The sequence below is a fragment of the Triturus cristatus genome, chromosome 3_2 (assembly GCF_964204655.1).
Source record: "Triturus cristatus chromosome 3_2, aTriCri1.1, whole genome shotgun sequence".
Lineage (NCBI taxonomy): Eukaryota > Metazoa > Chordata > Amphibia > Caudata > Salamandridae > Triturus > Triturus cristatus.
In genome coordinates, this window is record NC_140584.1 from 915,520,735 (window position 1) to 915,542,681 (window position 21,947).

The window sequence follows — 21,947 nt, forward strand, 5'->3', positions numbered from 1 at the left end:
CAAGTAGTAGATAGCACAGCGTGGTTTTTAATATAGCAATATTAATTGTTGCCAGCTGGCTTCAACCTTCTTTTTTTGCATCCAACAGGATAATCGCAGCAGACTCACCTAGTCTTGCTGCAACCTCCAAGCAAGATTTATGTGAGCTGAGGTATCTCAAGCAGGAATAAACCCATGACGTGGAGGGTCCACCAAAGAAGAGATGATCGATTTAAGTTGATTGGCAAGGACCTGAATATACAGCCAGCATTGGTGTTCGATATGAAGCACAGTTAAGATGCTCTTTCTCCTTTTTTAGAACTATCACTAAGTGTGCCTCTCCCCAAGATGGTGGTACCATAGAGATGAAAGAAGATGAATTGACTAGCTCAATAAAACATGGAATTATTATGTAAAAAAAAAGTTTTGCAAAATTCAGTCGGTATAGAGTCTACACCAGACACCTTCCCAGAAGCTAGTTGGAATAAAGCTTTCCTGCTTTCTGCTACCGTAATTGGTGCCCGAATGCTGCTTGCTGAGGGTCAGTCACAAATAGCAAGTTCACCTCTGATACAAACTCATTTACCCCTGAGAGTGGAGGATGTGTATCCTCTGTGTATAATGCTGGGTAGAACTTGTGAAAAACAGCCAAAATCTCATTGGTGCCTGATACCACTTGACCCAAGGGCTTACTAATACTAGTGATCACACAGATGAAGCAGAAATTTGATTTAATTGTAGGGGTGCATGATAATCACGTCTAGAGTGCACCCGCATACAATCACTTGTTGTATTAATGTGAAGTGTTAGAATTTTTAAATGTATTGACATTAATAGGTGGTGTATATTAGGTCATTGACAACTAACATGGAGAAATAATGTAAAAAGTGAATGGAACTAGCAGGAAACATTAACATGAAGAACTCGTATTGTGCAATTGACACTTATTTGCATTTTAAATGTGTTCATTAATTATGGTATCTTACACATAGGTAAATGCATTAGTTGAAATTGCATTAATGTTATGTAAACTTTCAAAAGCTTATATGTTGTTTAGCTCATAAGGGCTAAAATTTGCAGGCGTGAAATATTGGTCCCTGAAACTCCCGCTTTAGGATTAACAGTTTGAATTTCATGTGTGCTGCGCAATCTGTTCTTTCTCACGTTTTGTGTTGCAGATGAAGAAGTGCTCATTTAGATAGAATAATTTCTTTGATTTACTGGTCAGGCAAGGGGAGAAAAAGTTACAATCGTGTGGTTTGAGTCAATTAAGGAAGGTCATTGTGCTTCACACAGGAGAAGGCCTGGGAACCAAGGACAAACTGTATGAGAGAAGGTACACCATTGACATCGTGGAAAATGTCCTTCTGGACTGTACCCAGGGTGGATGGCATAGTTTTCTGATTAATGATTCAAAGCGCACCATGGGAGTGCCACAGGAGAATAATTGTATGTTAGAATTAGGGATAGTGCTCCACTTCTTTCTTGCCTTCAGAGAGAAAGCATCTTAGAAAGAGCTTTATCTTTGGTCGATTTATGCTACTTGACCCATTGATCGTGGGGAAACTTCTTAGGAAGACTCCACGTGCTGACACCTTTTAACCTTCCTTCTGAAAATGCTTATTTAGTGATGTCACCTTAGTGTTAGTGTAAGGATTGGGGCACCCCCTCACTATAGTCACACTATATGGTCCAAACACTGATGACCCTGCATTCTTTATACAAATTTGGGCCAAACTGAGTACTCTGACGCCTACTGCGCTAATATGGGGTGGAGACTTTAATACATGCTTAGACCCATCCATAGACAGGTCCACGGGGGACGAAAGATATGGCAGGCAAGCAACCAGGCCATTACGAGAAGGTATGGACAAATATGGAATGGTGGATGTCTGGCGCCTGAGACACCCAGGGCACAAAGAGGGTACTTGTACATCCACGACCCATGGTACATGGTCGAGAATTGATTACTGGATTGCCACTCAGGAGGTCTGTACATGGACCACATCTATCGAACATATGCCTAAAACACTGTCAGATCATGCACCAGTTTGCCTTGCACTTTCCATACCCACGCATACTCTGAGACAGTACACATGGCGATTACAACCTAGCCTGCTATTGGACCAGGTATTGCGCTCTGAACTACACCAGGCCATAGTGGACTTCTTTAATCATAATGTTGCCTTGGTGAGTAGCACCAGGGTGTTGTCGGAGGCCTTTAAGTTCACGATTCGCGAACATTGCATAGGCAAACATGCAGGTATTTTGAGAGATATCCAACAGCAGCTGACCAGGGTCAAACACGACATTAGACAGTTGGAAACGGAATTCACGATCACACAGGACTCCTGAATTTGCAGATAGTGAGATAAAGTGTATCTCGCGCAGATATACAGCGCGTAACTATGGGGAGGGTGGACGACACGGTCGAGCCTTGTCACACAGAATAAGATCTGCGCACACAATGTCTTATATCACGCAAATATCAGATATACAAGGTCAATCTATGTATGACACTCCATCAATTCTGAACAGTTTTTCACAATATTACACTAATCTATGTGCCACACAGACTAACACATCCCCATCCGACATACATCAATACTTAGATGACATTGCCCTGGCGTGGTTGTCAAATGAACACCGTGAGTATTTTTGTCATCATATTACCGAGGACGAGATAAGAGAGGCAATTAACTCTCTCCCCAATAATAAGGCCCCTGGTCTGGATGGACTTCCTGGGGAGTTCTATAAAGAATACAGAGACCTATTAATTCCACACCTGGCTGGAATGTATGAGGAGGTCTATGGAGAGGGTTTATTACCGGCATCACTACGTGAAGCGCTGCTGATCACCCTCCCTAAACCGGATAAAGATCCAACCAAATGTGAATCCTATCGCCCCTAATCCTTAATAAACATAGACGCTAAGATTTTAGCAAAAATAATAGCGACACGGATACAACCCTTGCTGCGTAACTTGGTTTTGCCCGATCAGTCTGGCTTTATACCCACAAGGTCCACTACACAAAATCTGGGAACCATTTTCGCGATGTTCCACCATTTGAGTCCAGACCTGCCAGCTGCGGCGGCCCTATTAGATGCGGCGAAAGCATTTGACTCTGTGGAATGGTCATTTATGTTCACGGTGTTGCGTAGAATGGGTTTTCCTGAACCGGTTTTACATTGGATAGCGCTATTGTATACAGAGCCGAGTGCACGTATCAGAGTTAATGGTAATACATCAGACCTGATCAAGATAGGCCGAGGGACTAGACAGAGCTGCCCACTTTCGCCCCTTCTTTTCACACTGGCCCTAGAACCCTTGGCATGTAAAACTCGACAGAAACATGCGGACACTGCACTCCAATTCCAACTACGACCAGTCAGTATCTCATTGTATGCTGATGATATGGTCCTTTATTCACGATACCCAGATACCAATCTCAACACTCTCATTAGGGAATATATTAAATTTGAAAATACTCAGTATAAATTGGGATAAATCAGCGGTTATTCCCCTTACTCCTATTACAACACAACCCATTCTGGATTACCCATTAAAATGGAGTACTGATCCTGTGAAATATCTTGGCATTTGGATACAGCGAGATCCAGAAACGGTAATCCGGGAAAACTATGGTAAGGTTCGAGCTAAATTAGAAGACCAGTTAAACGGGGGGATTAAATTACCCCTTCCATTAGCGGATAGAATATGCATACAAAAAATGGTTGTGCAGCCAAGATTTCTCTATTTATTTATGAACATCCCTATCTGGCTTACAGAGTCACTGATTACTAAATTGCGCACTGCCATGTCACGACTTACATGGGCAGGGAAACAGGCAAGAGTGGGCTGGTCTGACTTAACCAAACCATATATCCAAGGGGGCTTTGGGGCACCTGATTTGCAATTGTATTTCTACTACACGCAGGCACAACATGCTCACTACTGGTTACACCCGCACGGCCATATACCACAGATAGCAGTGGAACAGGATAGTGTGAAGCTGACTCCACTGATTACTTTTGTATCGAACCTGAGGTGTCCCACCCCGAGAGCTATTATCCATCCAGTGATTTGCACATCGCAGGCATGGTATATGATAGCTAAACGAGCACAGAAACGTCCGGTTAATGCACCAGCGTTACCCATGTCCCATCACCCGCACATAACAGTGATGCAGGAGACAAAAATGATGTCCTTATTGGAGGGAATGGGACTGCGCCTTATGAGTGATGGTTTCCCACACGGCCAATTCATATCATAGACTGATGTCTCCCTTAGCGCACATCACTCTCCCTTAAAGATATTTGCATATCTACGGCTACGTATGGCGGTACGGGAATTATACCCTTCATTCCCAGATGAACCACAGGCCCTTAACACTCTGCAGGTTTTGTTGACTTCTCCTACACGACAACGCTTAGTGACACAATTGTACAATGCGGCCCAGAATGAACAAGTTCGTGCACAAAATAAACCGTTACAGAGATGCGAAGAGGCAGCTGGTAAAACTATAAAAAAAAGAGGACTGGGACTACAGTTGTGGGCAGATGCAGCTGCTCACATCAAATTGCAATTTACACATTATACATTTTAAATTTTTCTACCAAGCCTACTACACACTGGCAAAACTGCACAAATATGGGTTGCGAGCCGATGATAAATGCCACAGATGCGGCGCCACTGGTGCAGATGTTTTGCATATGGCATGACTTTTTCCCAACTTCTTTCATATCGGAGGGAAGTGACTGATGCCCCAGCTCACATGCTGTTGGAGCAGATACCCAATGAGCCGCTGGTCTGTTTGTTGGGGATGTACAAGATAAGGCTGGCTAAATGGCGTAAACTACTGGCCGTAGCACTACTGCTGGCCAAGAGATGTACAGCTATATGCTGGGGGAGTAGACGCCCACCCCGTTATCAGGATTTGGTTGCAGATATTACGTATTGCAAAGAGACGCTGGAAACGTATGCAGAAGAAACACCGCAGGCCTCCAGACCTAAAGATTTTTGGGAACCATTTGTGCAACACCTTAGATCTCTGCATATTGACAATTGATTGCCTACTGTAGCATATCAGTAACACTTGAACATGTGTTTTCCGTGGCAATTACGGTAGAAGTGAGTAGTAGTAATAGACTGTGGTAGGAATTAACTATCTGTGGGCCGAGGGTGAATAGTACGGGCATGATTGCTACTGGGATGAAGACAGGATCTGTACTTCTGAAAGATAACAGAACAGGCTGTATATGTCAATAAGTTAAATATCATTGTGATATGTAAACTGTGTGATATTGGTATCTATGATGTACACACTGTATTCCTATTGCTGACCTGAATACAATGAAAAATAAAATAAAAAAAACGTACATGTTTTGATTAAAAAAATAAATAATTGTTAGTGTAAGGATAGATGTAATGCTTTTTACCCACCAACCCTCAAAGCATGGACATTTGGACTCATGCTTCCTGATTTTATGTATTCTCCTTCTTGAATTAATTGTGCTGCTTATGCTGCACCATCTAAACTGGATGCACAGTTTTGGCTTTATGTTGATTCCTCTGTATTTCTCGACACTTGTGTTGAGGTGTCTCTGTGTTCAGTTATTCTTGTGTTTGTAATAAATTAACTAACCTTAAGTAGTTATCTGTTAGTTATTATGTATTCAAAGGGAATATTGGCTAATTGATCAATTACTTAACAACTTCCCTCCCCTTTACACTTTCATGCTGCGAAAAAGAACTATCAGAGTGTGACTGTAGAACAGTCTAGAACTTATAGGCCTGGCCCTTTCAACATTCTTAGAATGACGGTCATTAATCTGAAAGGCGAGTATGCGACCTACTTCTTCACTGTTCTTAATACAAAATGCCTGATTATTCCACCTTTCAACACATTCTAAATAATGATAGATGAAGCTGACCCTTTATTGAAAGCAAAAAAGTATTTTAGAGAAGTGGCCATAACTTAATATAGGCCGTATCCTGTAATAACTTGCGATCTAATGACCAGCATGCTGGACCGGTCCCACAGGTAGTAGAGTTGTGGCTAAATAACAGCAAGAGAGTACTATCATCCAAGAGGATTTGCTGATGTCTCTTGACCCAAACAGACAATATGATACTCCAACTACCTAAGATCATATCTATCTAAGACATCATAGCATGCAGGGCTGAAAAGAAATATAAAGACCAGCTCTAGCTCCCCAACAAGCCTGCCACAAATCCTGAAGTACATGTGAGTCCATAACCTGATAAAGAGCAGACCAAGAACACCTCACACGTCTAGAAGCAACCTGCCTCCAAGAGATTGAATACAAACCAGGCTCAAGTATCAGATATAATCGAGTCATCCCACTGGCTCAATTCCAACAGAAGGGCATTAAAAATAGTGAGGTCAACCATGTTAGGAGCATACAGCCTACAGAAGGTAATTTGAAAGTAAACTACTCGAGCGAGAAGCCAAGGCCCCCTTTATCAGTAATAACTTTAGAGACCGACTACTCAGTGATTACTAGCCAGTAATATGACCCCCTTCTCCACTATCTTAGCCTGCCATAAACTAAGATTAGACATAGCAGCTGCGGTTTGAGCATGATTAGCTCCTCTTTAACATAACGGAGCCTGGTGGCTGCTCTCAGACCATTCACGTTCTAACTAAAAATATGAATACTCTGACTACCACCTCCCTCGCCATGCTCGACCATCAGAAAATATTTTGGGATTTCTGATTATGATTAAACAATTAGTGACCCAGATTGATATGTTCCCATTTTTAAACATTAGCAACCCCCCAAGTGGATCCGGTTGATCCTATGACAGTGTGGAAAGCAGCCTCCCCAAAACCCGGATCCCCACACTTTTCCTCTCCCTTCCCTTCCCCACTCCAGACCATCCCAAAGACACATGCCAATCCTAGTTTTCTGAAGGAAATAAGGAACTTTACCCCCCTGTCTACCCTTACTACTATCACACCCCGGCAGCTGTGTGCTGCAGAAATAAATGCATGAGTAATCGCCGATCCCAAACCCATCACCTGAACCACCAAGAGACCCTGGCCACCACTTGGGCAGAAAGATAGAAAAGAAATGGAATAACATAACATATCAATCGATATATATGCCCCTTAGACCTAGCTCTCATTGTTGTATGGCCTATGTTTTCCAGTGACTAACACTGAGTTATATTTAATAAGTGCTAACTTTGGATTGGGAACAGATAGAAATTAACTGTAATTCAAAATCCCCTTTAATGGTAAAGTCACATTTTAAGCAACACTTCTGAAAATGCCACTTTTAGAAAATTGGCCTTTTTTTTGTCCCAACCATTTGTGCCTTCTGGTAGTGTCCTGGGTCACATGACTGAGAATGGCTATGCTGTTAGGGTTTGTGTGTTGCTTGCACACAGTAACACACAGGGGGCCTCCTGCACACACAAAGGAACCTGACACTAGACCTGCCCTGCCTTGCCTTTTGTCAACCCCAGATAGTTTGGAGCCATGACAGGGGAAGTGGAAGAACTTTCCAGAATCAGATGTGGGGGTAGGACAGGGAGTACCTCCCACACAAAGACTGGCATCAGGTATAAATATTGGATCTCCAGAGCCACTCATCAGAAAACTCCTGGACCTGTGGAAGTTGCAGAAAGAGTACTGCCCTTCTGCCAGAGGACTGCTAAGCTGCGAGGGGGTTGCCTTGCTGCTTGAAGGATGGCCTTTCTGTTTGAGAGCGAAGGCTGAACCTGCTTGCCTTTTCCAAGGCTACCCAGAGTGACTCCAAGGGTCAGTTGACTGACCTCCTGTGTGATCTGCAGGGACATAACAAGCTATAGAGGCCTTCCTGCAACTGATCAGCTACGCTGCTGCAACTGGATATGCCTAGACCTGCAACTGGACCTGACTGAGCCCTGATGGCTTCTGCTGGATTGAGTTCCTGATCCATAAGAGGTGCCCCCCAAATCCTGTATTCTTGGCTAGCATCCAAATGTACTCATCCTAAAGAAAAGGTGAAAATCCTGAAGTTTAGACTTCTCGTGGTCGCAAACAGGCCTGTTCATGCCAAGACACTGCTTCTTGTGATGACCACCAATTCACAGCTCCAGTGAAACTTGCTGTTCACGTCAACAGAGACCACTAGAGACAACCAACAACGCGAGACCTACACTTCAGCAAGAGCAGCCTGTGACGACTGCCAACACAACAATACAGCCACAGTCATCTGCAACACCGGACCGACTCTTCGCCCTACACAAATGATTATCTGTGAGGCCTGGCCTGATCTTTGCGCTGCAGCAATGACTGTTTGTGACGCTCATCCTCTTCCAATCCAAATGGAACTCTGCGCGCCAGACTTAGAAGGTAACTTTGTCCCTGTATCCAACCCGTGCTCCATCACAATCAGCCCAAACTTGTTACTTCCTCCCCAGTCTAGTGCAATGAGATAACTATGAGTGGCGCTTTGTGCCTTTAGGTGCAATTTTCACATAAAACTTTTAAACAGAATATCTCCGGTTCTAATGATTATATTTATGTCCTTGTGTTATCATTCAATTCATTGCAATATACTCCTGTTTTTCTAAAATGGTTTAGAATTTTTCTTGTGTTATATACTCTTTGTGTGCTGCAAAAAAACTCAACTCCTTGTCTCACTGTTAAACCTGACTGCTTCGTGCCAAGCTACCTGAGGGCTAAGCACAAGCTAATTTGGTGACTTTTGTGGTTCACTTTGACAGGGATTGTGGTTTTTGCTTGAATAGGGCTTCCACCCTCCTCCTCCAATAACCCAATTGCCTACAAGCATTTACTCAATGACACAACATTCACTCAATCAGAGTCAACTCAGTGAAACAGCCCTCAACAGCCACTCAAGGAAAGCTAGACTATTTATACAGAGGAACACAGCTTGCTCAGTGAAAACACCACTTAGTGTAAGGTAATTCAATCAATAAAACAATACTCTCTCAACAAACGATCATTTACACATTAAAAGGCCCTTTTTCAGAGACATGCTACGTGGTGAATAGTTGACTTCTTAACTACTCGAAATGGAGGAAGATAAAAGCTCACTTCTTCGTGGAACCAACTCAAGGGACGGGCACTCACTTCACTGAAAACCATTCACCTCAAGAAACACCAATCACTTAATACTGCTTAATACTACTCAATGAACAGATGAATATTCACTAAATAGAAAAGCAATCAGCCACTTACTGGATGACCACTCACTCAATGTAGACCAGCCATTCACTGCCCAGGCAATGCCCACAGATACAGATGTACCAACCGCTTGAATGTGCTCCTCCAGAACCACAATGTCTCCTTGCCTTGCTGCAATGCACATGAGCAACGGAAAGAGTGCTATTCTGGTTGCTTTCATTTCCTGGAAAACACAAAAATGAAAGTGACTTTTACAATGATACTAGGCACTCTTCTGCAGTCACTTCATGGGTCTTAGTGCAACGTTTCACCGGTTGAGTAAAGGACATACGTGTAAAATGAGAACTGCAGGTGACAACCAGATGATCTAAAAAAAGGTTTTGCATCATCCTACCCTCCATTCTTTCAAAATGTTGTTATTTTAGAATCATTCGTGCACCAGTTAGATTTATTCCCTTAAAGCAAAAATAATGGTGACAGTGAACAAGATTAAAACACGATTAAGAACATGGGAAGATTAAATTAGACAATTCTCCCTTTAATAATCAATCTAGGGTGAAATAAGCTATAAGTGGCCCCATACAGCTGAATACTTTGTTCTGTTTTGAAACAGGTCGCCCCTCAAGTCATGGGTGGTTCTGTGGCTAGACAAGAAAAGGGAATGATCAGATCACAACAAAGGAGGTGGGCGAGTTGCTACAAGAAGAAATGCTTACTACCAACCCTGAAAACAGAGCATGCAGGAGCATTGAAGTGCACCCAATTTGAGCCAGAACTGTAACGGTGCTGGGCAAGAAAGTCTAGACACCCTCTAGAAGTGTTTGGGTGAAAGAGGTTTTTCTCCACCCAAGACTTAAAAAACATAACAAATTGGATTCGATGGTGCCAAGAGCTAAAGGGGCATATTATCAAGACAGGCGATAAAATTATCGCTGCTTTAGCGGCAGAAAACTGCCGCTAAAACGGCGACAATGGGCTTGATAATATGCTTTATGGAATTCCAATTGAAGCCCATGTTGATGTGAAGGACATCTAACATGGGCTTCAATTGGAATTCCAAAGAGCATATTATCAAGACCATTATCGCTGCTTTAGCGGCAGTTTTCTGCCGCTAAAGTAGAGATAATTTTATCGCCTGTCTTGATAATATGCCCCAAAATTCTTTAAGGCATTTATGAAATACTGCCTTCTGAGGCTGACCTTCCCCACAGATGTTGGTGTAGTCACGCCTCACCAAGAACATTTTCAAAGAGTGTGACCAAACCATACATGTTACATCACAATTTGCAAGTAAATTAGTAAAAACCAAAGGGGCATATTATCAAGGACGGCGTTAACATTATCGCCTGTTTAGCGGCAGAAAACTGCAGTTAAAGCGGCGATAATGGGCTTGATAATATGCCCTGGAGAATTCCAATAGAAGCCCATGTTCACACCAGAACATGGACTTCTATTGGAATTCTCTGCAACATATTATCAAGCCCATTATCGCCGCTTTAGCAGCAGTTTTCTGCCGCTAAACTGGCGATAATTTTTAACGCCGTCCTTGATAATATCCCCCATAGTTTTCACAGGCAGTTCTGAGGAGGCACTCAAGAGATATTGCAATACCATTATTGTGGCCCAAGCCAACCTGATCCTCCCTTTGAGTATTTTGCAAGGGGTTCATGGTGCATGCCTCTGATAACACTTAGTAAAAACATAACAATATAGACCATTTTCACTTCAATTTTCCTACATATTGTCTAAAAAATCTAATTGTCGAGACAGTTTAAATAATCATGATATGCATTTTGACATAGCATGAGAGGTATACATCATCTTTCCTCAGTTTTACCTTTTACCTTACCTTTTAACTTCCCCCTCCTTGGACTGTCCTCATCCTGCAATTCAGAGTCAATCTTACGAGTCCAAATCTTATGCCTATGTGTATGGTACCCAGCTCACTGGGTACCATACACATAGGCGTAAGACATCTGGTAGATTACACTGCACCACTCCTATGAGGCTTTGTGGCATAGGAATGCACACCCTGCTTACATTATACCTGACGCAGGTATTATGTGACACAGGGCTTCACAAGGTCACGCATATGCCTAGATCCATCACTTCGTAAATACGGCGCAACGTGGTGCAAAATTCATGCTGCAAGTATGCCAAGAAAATGACGCACTGGCGGCATTAAACTGTCGGAAGGGGCTCATGAATAAGCCCCCTTGTATAATTCCCCTATGTTGACGCACAATGGCTGCCATGTGCCAACGCAGGCACCTTTGTGCTATGGTGCAAGGGTGACTGTGCTGCGCAGTTGATTGGTGTTATGCAGGAAGGGACACCTACCTGCACAAAACCTATCAATTCAGGGTATTTCCTCTTTCACTGTGTGCTGCAGAATGCTGCACACATAGAAAAAGTGAAAAAAAAGAGGAGAAATGAAAACATTTGTCCTTGTAGCACCTCCCAAACGTCACCCTTGGGGTTGCATTAGATTCAGATACATTCTAAAAGTTTACGGTTTCTCATAAACCTGGGAATCCTTCAGATTCCATTGGTTTGGTGTGGGAACGCCCACAGCGACACCCATTAAACCCGTGGCGCAGGAGCGTCGCCCCACTGCTTTCAAGCAGTGCAAGAAGTAGAAACATGAAATGATAATATCTTTCACTTATAACATTTTATGTTTGTGCTGCTTTGTGGGTGGGGCTGGTCTGCTCTCAGAGCAGGGCAGGGCAGGGAAGGAGTGGTTTACCCACTCCTAAGTGCGCAATGACTGTTTAATCTACCCTCTCGGGCCACCAAAACCAGTCATGCGCACGTTCCCAGTTCTCCATGCAGGCTGCATACAGCCTGCCTGGAGAACATGCCCAAGCTCTCATTACGTGGTTGAGCGGTGAACCAGGGCACTCAAAACCAATAACGCTGCAATGCAGCATTGTCATTAGTCACTGGGGCCTGGCTGTGCATCCTGTTCCTCGGGCAGAGCAGGAGCAGAGACGCGGGACCTGCAGCAAGCTAAGTTGCATATTTCTTTTTCATTTTTAATTTATAATGCGCACCCTCCCACAATCGCGACTCCCTGTGATCCTCTGCACCCACCCTCGCCCCGCCACCTGCGAGCCATGCTGGATACCACTGCATGAAACGCCCCTTTCACACTGTTTAATGCATGAAAGGGGCACATATTTACAAGTCCATGAAAAGCCACATAAAGTGGCTTTGCATGGCCTTGTAAACATGTTGTGGCACATTACGCAACCGGAACGTCAAACACGTGATGTCACAGCATTGCATGAGTGCCGCTAGGTTAATCGAGGAACTTCCACAATTCATCCTTGGCAAGGTCAACAACGCCATGGACCTCATGCCATTGCAGCTTGGAGCACCAAGGAGACCACCACCACCACCTCCACCCCTGACATGCATCGCTCACCTGGATAACTGCTCCGTTCCCTTTGGGTGACGACTGGACCTTATTCCCTCTAAGTACTGATCTCGGTAGACCAGAACTTCAGTAACAGGAAGCTGAAGACCAGGAACTGCCGAAAGCCGGAGACTCTCCGGAGCTGTCTGTAACCATGGAAGAAGGGGAGACGGACAACCAGTCAAGATTAAATTAGGGTATCTGATGTCTAAGGAGTCACATCCGGAGGCTGCATGGACTCTGCACCAGATGACCACGTCGCAGTGGAGCCCACGTTGCTGGGATAGCATTCAGGGAAAGTGTCAGGATCCAGTCTCTGAGTGCGATTACGCATCATCTGCGCCGCATGCAGCTCCTTCCGCCTGCCTTGTACAACCTGCTGCATATTGGGGGTGGCTTGTAGTTGTGATGGGGATGCCTGCTCCTCCTACACCTCCCAGTACTACTGGCTCCAAGAATGACAGCTTGTTGCACAGAACCTTCACTCCCTGTCCACAGCACCTGGCAACCTGTAGATTGGAGCCAGGTCCAGCACTGTTCAGCGGCGTCAATGATTTGCGTGTCAACATCTGAGATCACTAGCAGCCTTTACGGGCAGAGGAGGGATTATTTGATGTCCAACTCTCAAAGGCATTGCTTAACCACTAGAGACAAGCCCCTCTGCCTCTGCACCCCGTGGCGTATTCAGAGAAGAAAATAACTGTGGTGTTATCCACTTTCACCTCTCCAGCTTCAGTGCCTCCCTCAGGACAGCGTCATGATCCCTGTAGGAGGGGGAAGAGAAAGGGTCTAGGACCTGTCCCCGGAAGTGTGCGGCACTCCGGCATTCGATGGGCCTCCTCCACAACAAGGAATGGGGAGAGTGCTTCTGCTGTCAGTAGGTCACACAACCATGTCTCAGTATATGCCACTGCATCAGTCCCTTCTGCTCCCTCTGGCAGACCCAACTCCCTCATGTTGTTACGCTGGGAGCGGCTATCCGCATTCTCCGCTGTTCTTTCCAGTGACTTCACATGTGCCATTAGCTGCTACATCTCCAAATCTGCGCTCTGGGTACTTGGAGGGACTTTGGCCAGTTCTTGCTCAATGTTGTGTACCTTGTAAGTCAGCTTGTGATGATCTGCGTGATCCAGGGTGAAGTCGACTGTGATTTTGACTATGCGGCCCTCAAAGGAAGTGCCCATTTGTTTAAGGGAGGTACCCGCTGAGAGTACAGAGTATCTTTTGGAGTACAGGCTGTCCACTGTCACCTGCCCCGGCGGCCAGTGATCCTCAGCTGCTCAGTTTATCGACACGGAGGAGCGGCCAATTGTTGACGACACCCCCATCTGCAGACGGGCCATTATTGTTCCAGACTCCCAGGCACTATTTATGACATGCAGTGCAGTCCAATGTGGCCAGCTGGGCCCTCTCCTCCAGTCAGGTGTATGCTAGCCAGGAATCTTCTTTCAGGGGGCACCGATGGACATCCCCTGTACACCCAAGAGCTCACTACCAGAGGTCGATGAAAGGCAGCACCACCCGGCTGCCTCCTCCGATCTAACAGTGGCAACTAGATTCCGTGTACCCCAGTGAGTGATGGCAGATCAAGACGCACACCCAAGGGCCTGGTCCTGACCCGACCCCCGTGCCCCTGGCACCCGCCGCCACCAACGGCCAATATCAGCGACTAGAGCCAGTTAGTGGAGTCCCCCACCAGTCTTGCGTGGTGCCCTCGGTGATGTTGGTCAACCGCAGCACATGGATTGCTCAGGGCATGGTGTGCGTCACCCACTGGTGCTAGGCCTGGGCACAGCTGGCCCGTGCCTCCTCCACTCCATGGCCCACCTTCTCTACACCTGGGCATCAACACCGAGGCTCAGACCACTGCGCTGTCTCCAAATCTGTGATTCAGTCACCAGGAGCATAAGCTAGGGCGGCATTTCACAAGCCTGGGTACAGCAGTGGCCGCCAAGTCCAATGGGGAACCTCCTGATGCAGGTGATGCGACAGGTCCCCCTTAGGCATGAAGTTGCAACGCTCCTGCCACACAAGTTCAGGGACGTTGTGGAGGGTGGGGCCCCTCCACAACGTTACGCCAGCACCTCTTCCTCTGACCTGTGATGCAGAGAGGCGCGGCCCAACATTGGCAGTCTCCTCTGTGCACCCCGGTGTAGTGAAGGTGCTTGTTATGCAATGCAGACCTCCCTACGTCGGTGCGCAGGAGCGCTTCTACCGATCACAGCTCCAAGGGGCACCAGTAGGTCTTCTCACACAGGTCAGCAACGTGTCTCCATGCGACCTGCAAACTTCGTCACCAGGTAAGGGAGATCGCCGACACTCCTCAATATGTACCACAATAGCCCACAGGCTAGGGCCCGAAGCGGCCCGCCTCCACCGTCAAACCGCAGCAACTCCACAGCACCTCTGCCTCCCACTCCAGGTCTCAGATGCAGGCCCAGCGAGACCTCTGGTCCCCGTACACTGTCCGCACTTCCAGGCATCAGCTGCCATGGTGTCACAAGGATGGTGCTATGAAAAGTGATGCTCCACTTTTCATAAATGAGGCCCTGATTCTGCATTTCCTCTCCCCTGGGACTCTGGCTGGTCATCCTGGCTGTTGGGGGCATTGGGGGTTAGACCTGTGCTGAATTTGACCCTGGCTGCTCCATTCTGCATCCATTGTTTTTATTTTATTATTTTCATTAGAGGTGAATTGATGGGCTATTTTTACCTCTTGAGGCTGAAAAGTGATGTTGGGCTGACTTACGTGATTTATTTTGCCGCAATTGGCCTTTCATGACTTTTCTCTTGGTAACGTCAATTTTTTTATCGCCTTGACACTAGTGTTAGCGGTACTTTTAGCCATGGCTAGCTGATTCTATCGCCATGTAGTGACGTATTGTAAATACGTTGCTAACAGGGCAATAGTTTTTGTCGATAGACCGTGTTAATAAACTTGCAGCTAAATACAGCAAAAACTGGTATGCACCAATTCTTGTAAATAGCCCCCTGGTTTTTCATGATGTAAAATCATGCAAAGTTATTTATTTTCTTCTCAATTTCTTCAGAATTTTTTTAGTTTGAGCTCTTATAAACTCGTAGCCTGAATTACTATAATTCTCTCTTTGGAGGGGAGGCAAGTGCTTAATTTGAACAGGTGGTTGCCGGTGGATCCCACCGCAGTCGGGCATATTTATTTGTACAGTGGCAAAGCATGTCATTAAGCCAATAAGGCTAACGCCGCGCTCTGTCACTTTAGAAACACAGGGCTGCACCTTATTTAAAAGAATAGGGTGCAGCCCTGAGCTTTCCCCTGCGCAGGTGCTAAATTTAGCTGACTAGCACCAACGCTTGCACCCTTGCACAATAGTGGAAGGGTGCCTGCGTTGTAGGGGAATGATTTTTTATGTGCAGGAAGAGACACCTTACTGCACATAACCAATCTTTAAATGGCGTTTTGTAACTTTTATGTGTGTTGCGTAATGCAGCGGACATAGAAGTTGCAAACGTCATTTTTTTAAAATAATTGTTTATGTACGAGAAGTGACACCTTCCTGCGCATAAACAATCATTAGCGTTTTGCTGTTTCTATGCATGCATGCTGCCCAATGCAGCACACATTGAAACAGAAAAAACTTGGAGAAATTAAACATTTCTCCTAGTGTTGCCAGGGTATGACCAGGTTTTCCCTTGTCTTAATTTTGGCGCTGCCCCATATTTACGCCACCCTTGTAAATATGAACCAGTGTCAAAATCAATGGGTGTTGCGGTGGAACACCTACCATAACACCCATTGCCCTCCCCTTTCATGCTAAGTATAGCGTGAAAGGGTAGCCGTATTTACAAGGCAGCGTTAAGCCTCGTTAAGTGGCTCAACGCTGCCTTGTAAATAAGGCGAAGCCCCTATCGCCACCACAAGATCGCGAAAAGTGGCGTTGTGGTGGCAACAGGGGCTTTTGAATATGCCCCTCAGTTTTGGGGGCGGCACTTATTTTTCCCCATCAGACATTGATCGAGAGCAAGAGACAGAAAAAACCACAGTGGAAAGAGGAGAAAGATGGCAAAACTGTCACAAAGGGAGAAGGCAGAAACCTGCAAGAGTGAGATAAAAGGGCAAGGAATGTCTGGTAATGGATTAAAGAGGCATGAGTTGGATTTATGACTATGCATTCAGTGCGCTGACATTTGATAGCACCGGCCTTGGACTGGGCTTCTAAGCAGAGCGTTGTTCATCAGCACTCATTCTTTTACAAATTTAGCACTGAGGGCTGCCTGCACATCATCTATAAAAAAAAGATCCAAAATGCCAGTGCTCACCTCATTCTTGCTGTCAGCAAAGGGGTCGGTATCTCTTCTCATTTCACTGAATCCCATAGGCATCCCAGACTCATGCTTTGGGTCTTCAAAGCTCCATGCTTTCTTCTATCACAAAGTTTGTACAGGATGGCTTCCAAGAACTGCGGGGCATATTATCAAGAAACGGCGTTAAAATTATCGCCGCTTTAGCGGCAGAAAACTGCTGCTAAAGCGGCGATAATGGGCTTGATAATATGCCCTTGTGAATTCCCATAGAAGCCCAGGTTCTGGTGTCAACCTGGGCTTCTATTGGAATTCTCAAGGGCATATTATCAAGCCCATTATCGCTGCTTTAGCTGCAGTTTTCTGCCGCTAAAGCGGCGATAATTTTAAAGCCGTTCTTGATAATATGCCCCAATATTCCTTCATTCTTCATACCATTTGCCCTTGGTCTTTCCACCATATCTGCATTTCTAAATTCCAGGAGGTTCGCATAGGAGGACGTACCTTTTCGTGGTGTCTGCCGAGGCGTGCAAAGCCCTCCGACTACAACTTTATGCTGAAAGCTCGCTTATCAAATCTCAAAAACTCCTCCGACTCATCAATTTCCTACTGAACTGGCACTTGCGCCTTCCTTAGTTGTGACACTAGGGGGCATATTATCTACAGTCCGCAATAAATTTCGCAAAGTGCGCTTTGTGCGATTTTAATTATCGCTGGCTTTCGCTGGATTTCACCGCTGTGTCAGCGGCGTATTAGCAACGCTTAGCTGACAGGCGATGTGAAATCCTGCGATAGACTGCGATAATGAACATTAGCGTGTGAAATCCTGTGAGGATTTCACAGCGCTAATGTCAAGCTTGGTAATAGGGGAGTGTGGACTTAACTTTACAATCCACCTCGAATATTGCGATCATGGGGGCTTAGCGCTCCTTTTCTCATCGCTTCGCTGTTCAGAGGCAGCATTGGTAATACCGCGATGTAGGTTTTGCGGGCATTGCACTGTTTGTCCTAGGAGGGAATGCCTACTTTGCATCTCATTAGCGATGTATATCGCTAAGATGCGTGGCGTTAGCAATTTGGCTGCTAACATGCGCTGATGCATGTTAGCGCTGCCTTGGTAATGGGGCGATGGGATTATCGCCGCTTTAGCGGCTAAAAGTGCTGATAAAGCATCAGAACTGCCCTTGATAATATGCCCCTAGGTGTCAGCTTGTCTTCTATTGGAGGTAGCACCCGGACACCTTCTTCGTGGTAATCGCATGCTTTACAAAATATTAATTCATTCATTTTCCATTAATTGCTCTGACTGATAATCTATTCAGAGTTGCATTTCATAATCTGAAATGACAGCATCTAACCTTGGTGTCAGACACACCTCATAGGCTCAGCCCTCGCAACAGAGACCTTACAGATTCAGACATTCATCATCTTCTGAGGGTAACACTGATAGCAACACTTATTACAATGCCTTAAAAGGCTGATTATATTCTTCTACTTAAATCATAATATAATTTTCATGGCAATAAATGTCCGCTGGCACCAAGGAAACAGCATTAGTAATACGTGTACATAACTAAGTATAAATTATCAAATAGCAGAGTTTATTAAGTGATGCAAACATAATCATTTTGTTTCTCTTTCCTAAAAAAACATAGGTTTTGTTCCCAAATGCTAGCTTCTCATTTTGGGTAAATAACGTCAATCTTCCACAAATGAAATACATCTATTTTTATAAAATAAAGTTTTTTCGGCAACATTATGCTTTTTATTGAATCTATGGCACTGGTCCCTACTTACCCAGTACCATCAACTATTGATGTTCTATGCTTTTCATGAACAGTGTTGGAAATGACCCACTTTGTAGGTTACCCCAAACTCTTTGCCTTCCTCCTCCTCTTTTTCTGACCTTGTTTTTGCTGGCTTTAGGATTCTGCAGAATTTACCACTGCTACCTACATGGCAACACTGGCTCATCCACAATTGTCATATTTAATTTACTTGTAAGTCCCAAGTAAAGGGCACTATGTGTGCCGAGGGCCTATAAATCAAATGCTACTGGCGGGCCTGCAGGACAAATTGTGCCACCCACTCAGTAGCTCTTTAAACATGGCTCAGACCTGCCATTGCAAAGCCTGTGTATTCAGTTTTAAACTGCCATTTCAATCTCACAAGATAACCTACTTGCCAGGCCCAAACCTTCCCCTTTATTACATATAAGAAACCCCTACGTTAGGCCGTAGGCAGACCCAAAGACGTGTCCTTTTGGGTCTTACATGTCCTGGTAGTAAAAACTGCTAAATTAGTAATTTACTACTGCAAGGCCAATCTCTTCCATAGGTTAACAGTTGGATTGCCTTAAAACATCTTTTTAGTGTAACTACCTATTGGGAGCAGATGGAAAATTGGAGTTTGGTTTTCAAATTGCATGCCTGAAAAAGCCACTTTTAGAAAGTTTACATGTTTTTACTTTAACCATACTGTGCCTCTGCAAGTCTCTAAATAACCATCTGAGACAGGGTGACAGCTGGGCTTTGTGAATTCACACAAAGGGAGCTGGGGTGTGACATTTGCATATGATGGTTCATCACCAGGCTGAAGAGTCTTCCGGCGGAAGATTAGGAAGGAGGGCCTTACACCTGCACCTGCATAGGGCTGTGCCTGTCCCTACACAAAGAGTAGCTTACTTCTCTGTAGTGTGTCTAGAGCCAGGGAAGGAAGGGCAGGGAACTTGTGAGGTTCAAAGACCTCTTTTGTTGTCTTCCTCACTTCAAAGACACATTTTGGTATAGGTACTGGACCTCTGACAACCCCAAACTAGTTCACTTTGGGTTCCGGAGGAGACTCTGCAACTGTCAGGAGAGACTGCCACTTTGCCACTTGCTTTGATGTGTTGGCCTGGTGCCTGCTGATTGCTATGATAACAGGATGGTTTGTCACTTTGCAACTTGCTCTACTGTGTTGGCCTGCTGACTTCTGACTCCGCAGTGAGGGCAAACTCAAGATTACCTTCTACATCCTCTACTATCCCAAGAAACACCAAATGCTTGCTGGCTTGCCCCCTGTTTCCTCGAGGTCTCAGGGACATCAAATCTTGTTCCTGCTTATTACAATCTGTGCGCTCCAAGCAACAAGAGCGTGCCTATTCATTGCTAAGAGATTGAGCGCAGTGCTTCATTTTAGCCTCTGCAACACCCTACCTACAGTGAGCCTGCCTTTGTGCTTTGCTGCTTGCCTAGCACTCCCGTTTGATGACTACCAGAGAGGAGCACTTCTTTCTGGGGCAAAGCGCCATGGACTGAAGCTTCCCACTGCAAACACCACTGAAATCCCAAGCGACATGGGGGCCTCACTCAGTTGCCTAGCAACCTTAACATGCTGAGCACGCACTCGCCCCGGGGCCTAAGGACTGTCCGATTCATCCAACATCGCCGTGCCCCAGCTCCAAGAAACACCAGTACAGTACAGTAGAATGACGCCTTTGTTTTCTCTTTCCCACATGGCCCTATGTGTGAGGCCAGCCGACATTGCTATAACTGGCCACAGACTCACCTGCGTCTTTAGAGCCATGCACCGGTAAATAGACATAATATCGAAAAAAAAATATCGAGTGGACAGAATATCGAGTTTTAAATATAGAATGGACAGAATATCGAATTGCCAAAATATAGTGGTGAAGAATATCGAAAAACAGGTAAGAAATATCGATTGCAATAATATAGAAGTAAGTAATATCGAAAGTCATAATATAGTTGTTAAAAATATCGAATTTTGTATAGTGTTTTAAGTGTTAGTATATGTGTTAAAAGTATGTATTAATATTGTAATGTATGTTAGTATATTTTTAAAGTAATGAATTTTATGTTATTTTATTTTTGTGTCATTTAATTCCGTAGCGGGTTGTGGGTTTATAGGGTGGGAAGTAATTTAATTATAGTACATTAAATAATAATTTGTAGGAATTATTAATTATTTTTAATTTAATTTTGCGTTTTACTTCTGTAGCGGGTTGTGGGTTTATAGGGGAATAGGGTGGGAAGTAATTTAATTGTTATTAGTTAATTATTAATTGGTATTGAAAATTAATTGGTTGTTGATTAATTATTAATTGGTAAATAATTTGTATTAATTGGTAATTAATTTGTATTAATTGTTTAATTGATAATTATGTTAATTGTATTCATTTAATATTTGTAGCGGGTAGTGTGTTTATAGGGGTATATGGTGGGAAGTAATATAATTGTAAATAATTAATTATTTAATTGATGTGTGTATATTGTTAATTAATATATCTTTAATTTAATTTAGCGTTTTAGTTCTGTAGCGGGTTGTGGGTTTATAGGGGAATAGGGTGGGAAGTAATTTAATTGTTATTAGTTCATTATTAATTGGTATTGAAAATTAATTGGTTGTTGATTAATTATTAATTGGTAAATAATTTGTATTAATTGGTAATTAATTTGTATTAATTGTTTAATTGATAACTATGTTAATTGTATTCATTTAATATTTGTAGCGGGTAGTGTGTTTATAGGGGAATATGGTGGGAAGTAATATAATTGTAAAAAATTATTTATTTAAATAATTTGTGTATATCGTTAATCAATATATTATTAATTAATGATTAATTGGTATTATTAGCATTTATTAATGTTTGTTATTGAAAAACAATTGGTTGTTAATTAATTATTAATAGGTAATTAATTAAACAAAAATATATTGGTATTTATAAATAATCAATTATTAAATCTTGTGTGATTGGTAATTATTTGTAATACTTGTTTTGGTATTAATAATTAATTAATTTTTAACACAATATTAATTTATTATTTTCCCTACTTTAGCACTTACTTGTGTGGGAATAGTAATTTTTACCCCTACGCTATCCAATGCTTTCCCTATTATTGCACTCTCTGGAGTGGGAATAGTAATTTTTACCCTACCGCTATCCAACGGTTTCCCTACTGTTGCACTCTCTGGAGTGGGAATAGTAATGTTTACCCTACTGCTATCCAACGCTTTCCCTACTGTTGCACTCTTTGGAGTGGGAATAGTAATTTTTACCCCTACGCCATTAGACGTTTTCTCTCCTGTTGTAATCACTG

The 21,947-nt window shown here is 43.9% G+C and overlaps 1 protein-coding gene across 1 annotated transcript in view; it reads right to left on the bottom strand.

Annotated features, from left to right (window-relative positions):
- Positions 1 to 21,947, bottom strand: part of LOC146858451 (L-asparaginase-like) — a 335,092-nt gene that overhangs the window by 167,427 nt on the left and 145,718 nt on the right. Inside the window, exon 2 of the mRNA XM_085647122.1 lies at positions 9,271 to 9,366. Coding sequence (XP_085503248.1) covers positions 9,271 to 9,366 — 96 coding nt within the window. The remainder of the gene's footprint in view (positions 1 to 9,270; positions 9,367 to 21,947) is intronic.